The sequence below is a fragment of the Capronia coronata genome (genome assembly GCF_000585585.1).
Source record: "Capronia coronata CBS 617.96 chromosome Unknown acBCG-supercont1.6, whole genome shotgun sequence".
NCBI classification, from domain to species: Eukaryota; Fungi; Ascomycota; class Eurotiomycetes; order Chaetothyriales; family Herpotrichiellaceae; genus Capronia; species Capronia coronata.
The window spans coordinates 482,688-498,016 of NW_006912898.1; the positions used below are offsets into that span (position 1 = coordinate 482,688).

At 52.2% G+C, this 15,329-nt stretch overlaps 5 protein-coding genes across 5 annotated transcripts; 2 read left to right on the forward strand and 3 right to left on the reverse strand.

The window, feature by feature from the left end:
• Positions 1-381: 381 nt before the first annotated feature.
• A1O1_06848 (endonuclease III) lies at positions 382-1,833 on the reverse strand (the record flags this gene model as incomplete). The annotated part of the gene is made up of 1 exon (XM_007727725.1): positions 382-1,833. The coding sequence occupies one exon, from the start codon at positions 1,831-1,833 to the stop codon at positions 382-384; it is 1,452 nt and encodes a 483-aa protein (XP_007725915.1).
• A 612-nt stretch (positions 1,834-2,445) lies between these two features.
• On the forward strand, positions 2,446-3,030 carry A1O1_06849 (peroxin-4; the record flags this gene model as incomplete). The annotated part of the gene is made up of 1 exon (XM_007727726.1): positions 2,446-3,030. One exon carries the CDS (start codon positions 2,446-2,448, stop codon positions 3,028-3,030), a length of 585 nt encoding a protein of 194 aa, XP_007725916.1.
• A 927-nt stretch (positions 3,031-3,957) lies between these two features.
• On the reverse strand, positions 3,958-6,609 carry A1O1_06850 (uncharacterized protein; the record flags this gene model as incomplete). The annotated part of the gene is made up of 3 exons (XM_007727727.1): positions 3,958-4,247; positions 4,368-5,046; positions 5,101-6,609. The coding sequence occupies 3 exons, from the start codon at positions 6,607-6,609 to the stop codon at positions 3,958-3,960; spliced, it is 2,478 nt and encodes an 825-aa protein (XP_007725917.1).
• Positions 6,610-8,231: 1,622 nt separating this feature from the next.
• A1O1_06851 (uncharacterized protein) lies at positions 8,232-9,407 on the reverse strand (the record flags this gene model as incomplete). Its single annotated transcript, XM_007727728.1, has 1 exon — positions 8,232-9,407. The coding sequence occupies one exon, from the start codon at positions 9,405-9,407 to the stop codon at positions 8,232-8,234; it is 1,176 nt and encodes a 391-aa protein (XP_007725918.1).
• A 3,163-nt stretch (positions 9,408-12,570) lies between these two features.
• On the forward strand, positions 12,571-14,971 carry A1O1_06852 (uncharacterized protein; the record flags this gene model as incomplete). The annotated part of the gene is made up of 4 exons (XM_007727729.1): positions 12,571-13,037; positions 13,111-13,143; positions 13,202-14,694; positions 14,820-14,971. 4 exons carry the CDS (start codon positions 12,571-12,573, stop codon positions 14,969-14,971), a joined length of 2,145 nt encoding a protein of 714 aa, XP_007725919.1.
• Positions 14,972-15,329: the final 358 nt, after the last annotated feature.

A 15,329-nucleotide genomic window follows, 5' to 3' on the forward strand; every position in this document is an offset into this window, starting at 1 on the left:
ATGTATCAAAGGTCACAGCTGTTCCTTTAATATAGACGCACACCTCCTGGACAGAACAAGGTAAAGTCAACAGCGCCAGACAACATGCTCAGCATTCAGCGGACATTCAGGTCATTTTCCAGCGTAATGTTGCAACAGGCGTCTCCAGGACGTGGAGTATGCGAGACATTGAACGGTCGGAGATCCCTGGAAACAAGGAGTGCTAGAAGCAATCTTGCAAAGAGAACCTTCCACATATTTTGAGCGAGGGGGACGGTTGTGCTCGACGTTAGCCAACTTCCAATATCAAGCCCTCAGATCTTGAGATGGAGAGTTGGGGGTATAAGAAGGACAGGGCTCGGACAGGCGAACGTAACGAAAGTCCAGCATCTGCGGCCCAGTTCAAGAATCGACCAATTCTTCCTTAACCTTGGTCGTCACAATCTCCTCTTCTTCCTTCTTCACGACCATCTCGTCAGCCTCCAACCCCACCTCCGTTTTCTCCTTCTTGACCGCGACTTTCTTTTGAGTGGCTTTCCAGCCCCGAATCTCGGCTTTACACAACCCCGTGCCTGCGAGATCGCATTCTCCACACCTCCTACCCACCGGCAAACAGACTGTCTGACCGAGCCCGACCAACATCTTATTGATTTCATGCCACTTGTCACGCGGCAGCCAGCTTTCCAGCGAGGCTCTTGTCTCCTCCGGGGTCTTGGTCTTATGCCAGCCCCATAGATTTGTGATGCGATGGACATGAACGTCGACGCCGATCCCCTCATCCCGACCCCAAGCGGCAGACATGCAGAGGTATGCCATTTTGGGCCCGACCCCGGGGAGACTGACCAGGCCTTCGACCGTGCTGGGAATGTCGGAGTTATACTGCTCCTTCAAAATCGTTGCGACCTGCTTGATATATTTGGTCTTGTTGTTGTGGAATCCAACTTTGCCGATTAAATGGTCAAGGTATTTCGGGTCGCACGCGATGATGTTGTCTATGGTCAGCGTTGACTGCTTGGCCTCGGGTTCTTTGTTCGGCGGCGACTGTTCCTTCTTGACTTCGCCACCGTCCTCTTCTTTCATGGGGACAAGTTCCGTGTGTAATCGATGCATCGCTACCGCGGTGACGGTATCCTTGGTCTGAGATGACAACATCAGCGCCGTCAGCGTGTGGTACCGTTTCTCGCGCGGCGGGGCGGCAGGCCAATATAGCTCTTCGCAGCCCATCGTGTCTACTGGCGCTGTTGGATTGCGTTGTCGCATGGTTTTGACTATATCGTAAACCTCCGACCAGTTTGATGGCGGCTGTATTCGCACCGTTCCTGATGGGGAAGTGGTTTTCCTTGCGGGGATTTTGGGTTTCGCTTTCGATTTCACTCTTGTTTTCACCCTCGAATGCTCTGGAGAGGTAGTAGGATCTTCATCCTCGTCAGCTTCGCTCTTGATGCTGCGCCGCGGCATCGGGATCCTTGCGGTCGTTGTTGTCTCCTCTGTTTTCGTTTTAGTGGTAGCCGCTGTTCTGGTTTCATCCTCTTCGCTGTCCGTCATGGCGGATCTCCTGGTCGCAGTATGCGCTGAGTCTGCACCCAATTTCCTCTTTTTGTTCGAGCGAGGGCGGACGAGAGCGCGCGTGCTAAAAGCGTCTTCAATATCTGGAGTTTGCGAGGGTGACATGTCGGTAAGATGTGTATGGTCCTCGTCCGTCTCTTCATTTTCGTGCACCTCGACTTCCCCATTATAGCCCAGAGCGAAAGATGCGATGCGCTTTGCGCTTCGGGTGGTCCGGCCAGTGCGCGCATTGGGGGAAAGGGCGTTGAAGATCCTTGTCGTATCTTGGGAGATCTTCGATGTCCGCATCTTCGCGCTATGCCGCGTGACTCGCGTCTCAGTCTGCAGGTGGTTGTGGCAGCCTACAGGCACAATCCCAAAAATGGTAGCCGCGAATCAATAGTAAATATCAGTTGAATGAAATAAAGTGGTCGGTGGGCATTGGCCGTTAGACACTGATAGACGGCCAGGAGCAGGGGACTTGCAAGGGTCATCCAATCTAGCGCGTCCGCGTCCGAGACCCAATCAATATCAATGTGTTCAGCCTCGGCTGCCAGTGCATCGTCAATCAGGCTGAGAGCTTTATTGACTACGTCGAACTTGATCAAGATTACCATCAACACCACGAACTAGAATACCACTGCAATACATTACGACCGCGCATAGCAACACATCTCAGGATTTGACACCTACAAACCGAATTGCACATAACGAATACACCTCCCCCGACAAAAGAGTCTCTCCTCCGTCTTTCCAGTTTACGCTCCCGCTATCAAATCCTCGACCTATACCTCTGCCCACCTTGACCATATCGTACCATCCAACAGCATCCCCCATCTGACACAGCGAAGAAGCTATCTCCTACGGGGCTCAGACACTTCATTCATTCCTTCCTTCCCGTCCCGACGAACCTTCAGAAGCATGTCCTCCAGCAGCCATTCCAGCTCGTCCCGCACCAAACCCGCCTCCCCAGCGAACGCACTGAAACGACTAACGCGCGAACTGCAAGACCTACACACCACCCCCTGCGACGCCGTCCTACACCTCGGCCCGGTCAGTGAAGACGACCTCTTCTCCTGGGAAGCGGTTCTCAAGGGCCCCTACGACCACACCAACCCGTACCACAACGGGCTGTGGCTTCTAGACATCACGATCCCGCCGAACTACCCTCTGGCCCCGCCCAAGGTGCACTTCGTCACGCCCATCTGTCATCCCAACGTGCATTTCCAGACCGGCGAGATCTGCCTGACCCTGCTGAGCGGCGAGCATTGGACGCCCACGTACACGCTGAGCACGACCATGGGCGCGATCCAGCAGCTGTTGAGTGCGCCGGGCTTGGATAGTCCGTTGAACGTCGATGTTGCGAATCTGTACCGCGAACATGACAAGATCGGTGCCGAGAGTCTGGTGAGGTTCTGGACGGTGGAGAAGAGGTGGGCTGGCGAAGGGAAGGCCTGGTTCATTAGTGAGAAGAGACCTGGCACTGGGGGAAAACTGGGGGAATGAAGAGAAGAAAGAAAGTGCAATTGCAGAAGTGCAGGTCATATGCAAATAAAGAGACGCTATTGATTTCACAACACCACTCGCCTGCTTCTATTTATTGAATCTGAGGATCTCAATCTACTGCTAAGATAGGGAAACGGTGCTCTGAAAGGAGGAGAAGACTGTTGAAGCATCCTGCCACGGCTGTAGCTGCGGATACAGTGACTGTTGTGACATCAAATTGCTGAGCTGAGACATGAGGAAGAAGTAATGAGCACAAGATGGACTGTTCTACTCTGCTTTCATCTATTCCTGTTTGAGCGATTATGGGTCGACCCTCGATGGGCGTTTTAGCAGGACACGCGGCGTTTGGGTCGAATCTTACAAGGGATTTGATATGGATTTACTCTGGGCTGACACCCATCCCGTGTTTCACAGAACTCAGGAATAGAACGGAATACCTGTCTATTGCTTACAAGAAGCGTGATCATCGTTCCAATCACGCCTGTGAAGCGAGGATAACGAATATTTCATGGAATGCCGGTTTCATCTTGCTCGTGTTCCGTTCGGTTCCATCAAGGACCGTCAAGAAGACAATTCCAAGATTGTAATGTACAATTATACATCTGTCTATAGAATTCTTCCTTCTGGTCCCCAATATTCCGACCCACCGCCACGCTGGTGTGGTGGGCGTTCTCTATCTCCTTTCCATCATCGTTGTTATGACATACCACCGGTACAATGCCACGACCAGCAGAGAACAAATCTTCAGGAAGAACTTTTTCTCCCTCTCAGTAGCCTTCTCATAGGTGCGGTATGGTATCATAGTATCCCGTTCAACCCAAACACCTTGCTAAAACCATGTTCTGCGAGCCATGACGATGGACACACATGACCCTTTGTGTTCATTAAGACTTTTGCAGAAAAACATTGCCGACGAAAACCATCCGTTCATTCCTTGGGAGGTATAGGCGCTGCCAGTGGCACCGCGACAGCAGCAAATGCCGGTGCGCCTGGGATACTGGGTTCGATGCGCACGGACTTGACCAGAGGTGCGGCTGGTACGACAGGCACGGCTGGGATAGCCGGCACACCGCCGGCTGTGGTGACCATTGGAGTAGCACCAGCTGCTGCTGATGTTATTGATGGCGGTGCCGACGATGACACGGACGCTGCGGTGCCGGCTGTCGCTGATGTCGGAGCTGCGCCGCCAGCGGCAGTGATACCGGAAATGCCCCAGACTAAAGAAAACAAAACATAGGTCAGCAATGGCATCGAATGGGTAGCGAATTGAACAGGCCAAAGATAAGAGGGAAGCAGGAAGGTGAGTGAATAGCATAGCATCAGGATCATGAACATACCTTGCGAGCCGACGTTTCGACAGACGCTCCAAAAGACAAACATGGAGACAAACGACGAAATGCCCTTATTGATGCAAAATCCCATCAACAACTTATGAGCACGACAGCGCAGCTGTTTCTCGATGAGCACCGAAATGCAGAACCACATGAGCGGGAACTGGCTGACGGCCAACAGGGGGATGAGGCGGGCGGTGCTGAATTTATGGTGGATGACCTCCACGATGACTTCGCGGATCAGCAGGATCGTGTTGCAGAAGCGGTAGTAGACCATGCTCAGACGGAGGACCTCGATGAACGCGGCTACCCGGGTGATGGGCGACATTTTCTCGCCCGTCATGTAGAAGTAGTTGTTGAAATAGGCGTTCGATCCCCACCGTCGACGCTGGCTCAGGTAATGTTTGAGCGATTGCGGCGCCACTGTTTCGCTGACTGCTTCGGGGACGAACAGAGTCGTCAGTTTGATGTTCTGCGACAGTAGGCAGTATGTTAGGCGTCGATCAGTCCCGAGGTATTGCACTTGGTGATGGAGGACTGGCATGGTAGTCACCGGTTCGGCGTATTTGGCAATGGCGCCTGCGCATTCGGGTCGGCACTTGATCATCGTGATGCAGCCGGGGAGACAGGTCACTTTGCCCCAGAAATGTTCGGCTCGACGGCGCACGAATTGGCCGAAACAGTACTGCAAGAAAAGAATATTAGTTTGCTTGAAAAGAAATGTAGAGATAAAACATACCTGGAATTGTTGGTACATGTTCCATGCAGACCACTCGCGGCCCGGTTCGAGCTCAACAAGAACGAGGCCACAGGCAGCAATTGAATTCTCCTCTCGAGCGAGCGCGTTGCACAACGATGACAGTGCTCCTCGGTGGATGACCGAGTCGGCGTCGGTGCAGAAGATCATGTCGAACCCGCCGAAGGGAAACTCGTCGGTCAGGTCCGGCAAGATGTGCTGCCAGATCTCTGTACGGAGAAGCTCGGTGTACAGCGGCACATTCTTGCGCGGAAAGTTGAACAGGTCGTGAGCGAGAATCAGAGAATCCTTCTTGCCGGCATTCCTCTTCTTCTCGATAATGATCACGGGCACATCTTCCATGAAGCCAGCATGAATCCGGAGCTCGCCGAGGCGATGTTTGAACGAGACATACGGTCTTTCAATGGTCGCCAGGAGCTTGGTGAAGCGTGATTTCACGTCTCGCGGTTTGCCATCCAGAACGACACACATGACTTGTCGATGGGGTCCGATGCCGTTGTCCCGCAACGAGAAGATGCATTTGACAATCTGCTCTTCGCTTTCCGAGTAGGCTGGAATCAGCGACAAGATCCATTTCGGCGGCACTTCTTTCAGCGGCTTGAATAAGCGATATACCCATCTGATCATCATTGCAATTGGTGACAGGAGGGCGGAGAGCACGTCTTTGCTCTTGATCACCAGAATGAAGACGAAAACCCACAGGCCCTGATGACTGAAGAGAGCGGCCATGAGGCAGCCAATGTTTAGAGTGACCACGATTCCCAAATACATGATTCTTTGGAAGACGAGGTTTCTGTGCGATAGTTTTCTGGCTGGATCCACGGGATCCACGATCCTGGGATATTCGCTTTGCACACTGAGGGTCGATATTGTCGATACCTGCCTCCCCCTTCCGGCCGGCCTTTGTAGGCGTGAGTCTTGCCCCCATGATGACTGCCTCCTCTTGTAGTCGGCGGGGAAGACGTTTGGGTCTGGCAGCCATGTGATTTTGGTCCCACTCGAAGCGTAGGTTGGCTTGGAGAAGTTTCTTATCTGCGCTGTTTGTGCTGCGGGTTGAAGTAATGCCGGTTGGCTTGGAGACTTCAGCTTCTGTGGTGGTCCTTGAGTATCACCTATGCAGCCAGCTGATTGCTGGTCATCGCCAAAAGGGTTGGAAAACACCCTCGGTCGATATACAGCAGACTGAGCAAGATCTCTCTCGTAGTCGGCACGACCAGAGTCATCTGCTCTGATAGTACCAGAAGGTGGCGCATCACTGTCATCCTCAGGTGCAGTGACTATGATTTCGGGTCGTGCGTGAGCGCCTACGGGGATAGTTGGCAGCGCAGTCCATGCTGGATCTGCCGGGTCATATTTCTCGTTGTCCGTCGTAAATGATCCATCAGCAACTGTGGTGTCGTAGTTCTTCTCTTCTTTAGCTTCTTCCGTGATGGGCAGCAAGGGATCCTCGCGCTTCTTGAAGAACCTATCGGTAAATCGTCTCCAGGGCATGATTGTCGCCTTATATTGAGTTGCTATCGCAGCCTGTTTAGACGGCAGACCACTCGCATCTGAGTCCTGTGCGCGGAAGACACACCGCGATGTGCAACACTATCTGTCGCAACTTATCTCGAATGTATGATTGAGTGCTAGGATGGCGATATGGCGAGCTGCTGCAGCCAGAGAACACTTCCAACGGCGGTTCCCAGTTGTTCTCTTGAGTGACGTCTGTATTGGAGGGAAAGTTTGCTGTGTGTCCCTGACGCTTCACCACGAGCGACGGATCTTTTTGACACTTTTCGTCAGTGGCGTCCGGCCTGGCTCCGGCTTCTCGATAAATTCACCGTGGAGGAATTCTGTGCAGAAAATACCAAACAGGGCTAGAATCTGCGGTCTGGGTCGAGTACGACATCATCTCCTAATAATCGAATAGAGGGTCCAAGCAACTGATCGGCCGCTGCGTGGTGGAGTGCTGTTGGTAGCGCTCTCCGGGAGGGTCGAGCAGGAAGGGCTCCTAGTTCTCAAGATTGCCATCATCAAATTCCATATTCAGCGATGCCGACATCATCTAGACAAATCATCCTACCTCTTCTAGAATATGGAGTACCTGGACGATGGAGCCTCTTGTGCTGTTATTGGTTATCCACCAGGCACAGACCAAGGGTTATGCTTCCAGATGCCCTCGGGTATCACCATCTCGATATATCAACCGCCTAGTCCCGTTGTGGTCCTGGGACAACCAGAGCCCAGAAGGCGCAGCCCTGTCCAGTGACAAATGATACGTATACTGGTGCTTTCTCGCCAAGAAGTGACGGCCCACTTGGAGGCCAGGTTTCAATGGTTTTCAGTAGACAGTTGTGGTCAAAGCCCAAGCGCTAGGAGAAATCATAGTCGCAACAGGCCTGGCCCGTGATCTGTGCGCATTGGTAGTGGACGCCCAGACCAATATTCAAATTGTGGCAGTGATGGACATCGTATTCAACGGTTGATCCGCGAACAAATGAGGTGCTTCTTCGTCGCCAGGATGTCGTGCAGAATACGGTATTCAACGGCGAGGCTGATGATGCTATGGACAACTGTTCGAGAGCACAGGCCCATGATCCGGAAGCCGCAAACGACTGCCGCGGTTGTGGCTGAAGCCTTGCAACGTCATGTATATGCTGTCAGTGGTGAATGACGACCACGTCCGCACTCGAGTTGGAGCTTCTGCGAATCCTGCGAGGAAATGGTTGTGTTCTACTCTGTACTCATCGTTTGGATTGCGGTGAGGTTGAAATAAGATGGTAGGGAAATTATCTGCCAGACGCATGAATCGTGCGACTGACGGGCCTAAAAATGGAGAGAATGTCGTCCAGCCTTGCTGTCAGACGGTGTCATTTTATTCAAGCTGACAGAAGGTTGTCATGACAGCCAAAGGCTACAAGTTCTTAGTATGTAGGTAAACAAAAACATGGACACTGAGAAACGATGGCAAATAAAGTAAATAAAACTTGTAGTAGATTATTCTCTACATCTAGCCTGTTGATGGTGAAACCAGTATATACCCAGTTTGATTGTTCCCATGTATCCAATGATGACCCGACCCAAACTCCTGCATCATAAATTCTTTCCATTGAGGTTGTTTCCCTAGCTGCTCAATCGTATGACCACACCATCTCGCTTGAGAGACCGTCAAGCACTTTGAAGTCGACACCATGCTGTCTGCAGCAGACGGCCACCACGTCAAAGTCGGCTGCCAAGTCGTCGGCATTGAAAGCATCTTCCTCAAGCTTCTCCATCCAAGGGAGGGCAGGTTGCGCAACCAAGGGATCGTAGAATGAAAGTCTGTCACATCCCAGCTTGTGAAGCTCAGTGGCAAAGTCAATGCCAGGCGAGTGTGACATGACAGACTGGCCAGGCTTGAAGCCAACACCAATGACAAGGACCCGTGGCTGCAGAGCTGTCGATGCAAGTGCAGACGAGGAAACATGACCGTGAAGCTCCCGAGCCAGCTTACTTGGTCGCTCCCTCATGAGGGTGGTAGACTGATCAAGGATTGGCAGGTTGGGGCACGTCACCATGAGGTAGGAAGGGTTGACGGGAATGCAGTGACCGCCAACACCTAGGCCTGGACGGAAAGTTTGGAAGCCGTAAGGCTTGGTGGAGGCAGCGTCGATCACCTCGTTGGGGTTCAAGCCCAGAGTTCGGCATGCATCACTGATTTCATTGACGTAGGCAATGTTAATCATGCGATAGCAGTTCTCGAACAGTTTGGTCATCTCGGCGACCTCAGGGCATGACACAGGGACGACCTGGTTGAAGACACTGGAGTACAGGGTCTCGATGACGTTCAACGACTCTGGGGTCAACCCTGAGATGACCTTGGGAATGTCATTTGCCGCAGGGAACGTGCGTCCGGGATCGACACGCTCAGGAGACATGCCGCAGTGGAAGATATGTTGAGTGGATTGGAAGAGTTGGCGAGTGGTGCCAACAGAGACACTACTCTCAATGACGATGGTGTTTCCTGGGCGTGCATAGCGGAAGACGGTGGAAAGAGCAGACTTCAGGTGAGAGAAGTCGACCGAATGGTCCGCCTTGAGCAGGGTTGGGACAGAGATGAGGTAATGGTTGGCCATCTTCAAGTCGGCTTCATTGGTGGTGAGGATGAGGTCCTTCTGTCCAGCATACTTGGTTCGGAGATCCTTGATGCGGTTCTCAGAGATGTCGAAGCCCATGGTAGGGTGAACATGGCTGAATTCGCGAAGGAGGGATTCACCGACGAATCCAACTCCAACGATGCAGACATGACCTGAGTCGGTGGAAGACATGATTTTGAGTGGAAGGTCAGGAAATTGCAGATGTGGAATGATAAAGACTCAAAGAGGGTCTGGATTGAAGGATGATGGAACTATTGATGGACTTGATCGAGAGGGATATGATGAAGAGATCCAACATGACTGATGCGATTTCGTTCAGGATTATATACCTGAACAGTCGCTCTTTGGTCTTTGTCGAGACTGCTCTGAACTGACGAAAATCGATGCCATTGCCCATTTCGTCGCATCGAATACTTCCCATTCTTGCCTTTTGCGCTATTGTTTCCATTATCGAAAATGATTCGTGGTCTAGAATCACATCAAGAGGCTGCGGTTTGCAGTAGGCCTCTCTCTGATTCCTTAGACAGGGGATCCTTGAACTTCGATCGATATGACGCTATCGAAGGGAAGAGTGATGAAAGAAGGGTCTGAAAGATCCACAAGAGAGACCCAGACTGGCACAGGAAAACCTTTTCAGACGTCGTTGGATTCCAGACAAGGAAGGTCCTGATGGACAGACCTTTCGATTGGGGCCACTCAAAGGAGGAGCAGTAGATAGACGAAGATTGGATGTCCAGACCGGGAGATCGGAGACCAATCCCCATCTTCACCTGCAAGACATAATAAGGGTATCGCAAATCTAGATCGCTGCGGAGGATTGTGTCTGACCGGAACATTTGGCAAGTACTGACAAGACAGCTCCATGGCGTGGGCGGGGACAGAAGACGGGTCTGACAAGGACTGTGGCTATCATAGGACACAGTTCCCCTGAGTCTGTCCGTGTAAGGTCGTTGATATGTTTTTCGTATGGTCCGCGACAATGTCTGGCCATGCAGTGCCAGACTGTCGCATTTTCCAATAGACCACTATGACTGGGGCCGTTGAACGACAGACTTGAATGGTCTATTGTGCACGAGCCACCTCAACGGTCTGTCGGGTGGTTTTCCCCACAAGGCTCCGCGAGTCCAGAAAACCCGCGACGCACGGGACTCCGCGCTTAGACCCCATGGTCCGACCATCCCAATACAATGCGATCATCACATCCAGGGACCGAATCTTCGCATTTTTCGAGAAGCTGCCCGTCCTCCAGCAAGCCTGCCGATCTTCTGCGTTTCCGAACATAGGTCAGGAACACATGGGACGATAAAAACTGTGATGTAAGAAACGTGGTGTTCGAAGCCTGGATCTGGCGATTCTGTCTGCATCGGATTTCTGAACATGCTTTGGCATTGATGGCCATTTTCTTCTTCATTGCAGGTATTAACAGGTACCCACTGTTGGCTGCAACGAGCAATTTTCTGCGACATGGTTGGTGCCGCTGTCTTCAGGGATTTTCCCCAGCCCCGCGGAGCTGTATGTCACTCTCGCCGTAAATGTCCTCGACCGAAGAAGGCTATCGGTAAAATATTCCTCAGGTCTAGGCATTGGTATTGGGGCCACCCATCGTCCAGACCGCGAGCTGTCCGTTAGTATACATCAAACCAGTGCAGCCTCCCCAAGGAACATGTTGTAACCGTCGCACGGTGGCGCTCATGGCTTTCGGACCCTATGGCAAAAGTGATTCGTTGCAATCAATATGAGCATATAGTCTCCAATGGCCTCCTTAGCCACTTTCGTCGCCTTGCCGGCTTTGGAAAGGTTATGAATGATGGTTCTAGACACATCAGACCACGCCCAATGGACATACATTCCATAGCCAGTGTCAGGTTGGCTGACATCAAGCCCGTGGCATCTCGCTTTGGAAGGTCAGTGTATGAAATATTCCGCCATCCATTCAGGACTCTCCTCAAGATCGCTTAGCAAGAGAGTGCTTTGACTGAAACATAACCTCTGGAGACTGGACTCGTCTCCGGCAAACCTTTCGAAGACTAGTAGCAGATCCCCGCATTGACTCGATCGTTCTGATCTGAGCACACGATTGCCTAAGCTTTTGGGATATTCATACCGAGCAGGGTCTGGATGTCTCTTGTCATACATCACTGCCGAGGTGGACTGGCCGTTTGCGAAGAACGGTACCTCTCTGTCCAATGTGCACAACGAAGAATACCAGCCAGGATAGAGCGATTCCCCCCAAGACTTACAGACCTCCCCGAAGCGTGGCCTGATCATATTGAGGGACCATAGGTGCCAGCTGTGCGTTGTTGCTGTTGTGAGGTATTCTGGACATATAGGACCTAGCTTCCGGGTAGGGATACACTTGTCTGCAATCGGCAGTACTTGAGATAGTACCTCAATATTGTCAATACCAGTCCCGCTCCAACAGGTCCGCCGTGAACCAGGCATTAATTTCAATATACAACTTCAGGGGCAAGGAGGCGTGGAGGTGATGCTATGGAAAGAGCAGCAGCAGGTGCAAAGATATTGATGTCGTCAGAAGGAGGTTTTGGAGGCGCACGGGAAGAACGCCACTTCCGGCGGCCGGATAAACTGATCTTCCGCAAACTCAGTGTCAACGCGAACTGCAGTTCCCACAGCGGATCACGTGATAAATGACATAACTCCTTACGTAACACCCTGCCATATGCGGCAACTCGCCTTAAAGAATTCCTCGTTGTAAAACTCTCCCTCGAACCAATAATACCACAAAATACTTCCAGCAAGACTCGCAATCTGGTCGCAGCTTGGTCAGTGCCAAAAGGCCCGCCGAGGTACATTCGAATCAATTATCATTCGTCTCTCGTGGTACATCCTCGAGGACGTGCCGATCGATGAGGCTCCTAGGCTTTTCTGCGCCGAGTTAGACGATCAATAGAAGCCAGCATACTTACATCACTCGCGGTGCATCACAGCCATTAGGGCACATACTCTCGGAACTCTTTCGCCGCGTTGCTGCGGTTCCAGGCCGACGTACTCGTCTCGACCTTCTCCTCTCCACCCATCGATGTCCGAAAAGAGATATTTGTATTACTATTTGTGATTTACCACCTGTCTTCACGGTCAAAAGTGGAGGTATAAGAAGCACGGACACTTGTTTCATTGAACCATTCATTGGACCAGGCAACACCATCCGTCCAATCATTCCAAAGTGCAAGCCTAGATGCCTGACTGCAATACTACGGTTGTGCTCGCTCATTGCCAAGATACACCCTAGGTTACTGGAGGCTCTTGAATCGATGATCCCAGGTATTTCGGCAACTCATCGAGCCGAGGTTCAGGATCAGAACAGAACAGAACAATGCCGTCGGTGTCCAAACGAGTGGTCCTGCCCCCTGCGGCGTTCTTCGCCACATTGCTTTCACTGCTTTCTGTTGAGCAGGCCTCGGAAGTCGCTGAGACCAGTCTCCTCCTGTCGTCCACGCCGCCCAGTACGCTGGCACGTGCTGGGCTGGCCATTCTCAACTTGTCGATACAGTCTTTCAAGACAGGCCTTGGGGGCCGGTCGGTGGTCGAACTTGGCCTCGACTCTGCCGTCGTGGCCAAGGATTCCAAGGGCGAATTACCTGAACATGGTATCCGCACCGGTGATATCGTCAGGCTAGGGGAGATGCCCAAGGGCACTGCGAAGAAGAGGGAAGTCAATGAGTTGAAAGGGAAGGGCGTCGAAGGCGTCGTCACCAGGGTCGGCGAAAGAGCCGTCTGGGTCGCCCTGGGCAAGGATGGCGGTGACGACGTGGAAGCGGTACCTGATGGGAAGCTGTGGTTGTAAGTTTGACACATCACCCCTGTGCTTCACTACCTGATCTTTGGATACTGACCACTCTTGCGTTCCCTCCAGGGTCAAGCTTGCAAATGATGTCACGTACAAAAGGTAAAGGTCATGTTGATCCAATTTTGAGATATGCAACTGGGCTGATACGTCACCTCAGAATGAACCAAGCTCTGACCAAGCTCCTCAAGACCCCTGAAGCATCGTACACCGCCTTGCAGCGTGTTCTGCTAGGTCTGTCTTCACCAGGATCTCCGAACCTTGAGACGGTGAAGGACGTCGTGTTCTGCGATCCCACTTTGAATGCTTCGCAACAAGATGCAATTCGGTTTGCACTCTCGTCACCGGAGATTGCCCTGATCCACGGACCACCTGGTACTGGGAAGACCTATACATTGATTGAACTGATCCTGCAACTCCTGAAGCAGAACCAACGTGTCCTGGTTTGCGGACCGAGCAATATCAGCGTGGACAACATTGTCGAACGCTTGGCCTTGGCGTCCTCAAGCACACCCATTGTGCGTCTTGGCCATCCTGCCCGACTCTTGCCTAGTGTTCTGAATCATTCCCTCGAAATCTTGACACGCACTAGTGAGGCCGCGGAGATTGTAAGCGATGTGCGAAAAGAACTGGACGAAAAGCAGGCCTCCATACGCAAGGCCCGCAATGGCCGTGAACGTCGCGCGATTTACGCCGACCTCAAGGAACTGAGGAAGGAGTTTCGCGAGAGAGAGGGGAGATGCATTGACGGGCTCGTCAAAGGTAGCAAGGTTGTTCTGTCAACCCTCCATGGAGCAGGCAGCCACCAATTGCGCAATGAGCAGTTCGATGTACTGATCATTGACGAGGCCAGTCAGGCACTAGAGCCGCAATGCTGGATCCCGCTGATTTTCGGTGGCAATGTTCTGAAGAAGCTCGTGTTGGCGGGCGACCACCTGCAACTGCCGCCCACCGTGAAGAGTGCAGATGATAAGGATCATGCCACGGACAAGACAGCCAAGCTGAAGAGCTTGGAAGAGGAACTGACAAAGTTATCCATCAACGAGGAAGAAATCACAGCGGCCAAGAACTGGTCTTTGGAGATGACCATGTTTGATCGGCTTCTGGCCATGCACGGCTCTAAGATCAAGAGGCTGCTGAACACCCAGTATCGAATGCATGAGAAGATCATGCGCTTCCCCAGCGACGAGCTGTATGGCGGCGAGCTAGTTGCAGCAGACGCAGTCAAGACTCGACTTTTGAGAGACTTGCCTTATGAGGTGCAGCCGACGGAAGACACCACAGAACCTCTAGTTTTCTTTGATACCCAAGGCGGGGATTTCCCTGAGAGGACTGAAGACGACACTGGACGGGTCAACAAATCTGTCCTGCTGGGGGACAGTAAGAGCAATGAGATGGAAGCTGCTGTGGCCGCGATGCACGTGAAGAACCTGATAGATGCTGGCGTCAGAGAGGAAGATATTGCAGTGGTGACACCCTATAATGCCCAGCTTGCCATTCTCAGCTCCCTATTGAGGACAAAGTATCCAAATGTCGAACTTGGTAGTGTGGATGGCTTCCAGGGGCGCGAGAAGGAGGCCGTTGTTGTCAGTCTGGTCAGAAGCAATGCTGCACACGAGGTGGGCTTCCTGGGTGAAAAGCGGAGATTAAACGGTAAGCTGTCCTACTGTCGGTTTGTAATGTTTTGCTGCTTTGGAAGAGACGTCCCTAGTCACTGCCGACGGGGCTAGGCGCTCCCCCCTTGCTGGTCGTTGAAGGCAGACTGACCGTGGCAACAGTGGCGATGACACGACCTAAAAGACACCTATGTGTGATCGGAGATTCGGAGACAGTTTCCAGAGGCAGCTCTTTTCTCAAGAGATGGATGAAATTCCTCGAAGAGCACGCTGATCTCAGATACCCAAGCATTCAGGACCTGGAATCAGGGTAAGTTGCTGCACGGTGGAACACATGGTGCCGCAAGTAGATGGAGCCAGCAAAGCCTTCTGTCCAGGACGAGTAAGGCTGAGGAATCAGCTTATGGTAGGCCTAACCGCATGGTCCTGCTCTCGGGACGGTTGCAAACCGGGAATACTCAGGATGACTTGTTTCAAGGTACAATCGTAGAGTCTGACGTGGAGCCCTCTCGACAAATGGATTGGCAGTCTATTGGGTTGGATACCGATACCATCAACGTACCGTGGAACACTCCTGTGGGAGGTTACCGAGGATTGAACTGTGGACCGGTCCAAGATTGCGATTCACGGACCGAACTCCGTCAGACCATCCGAGAAGCTTCTAATAGAGAA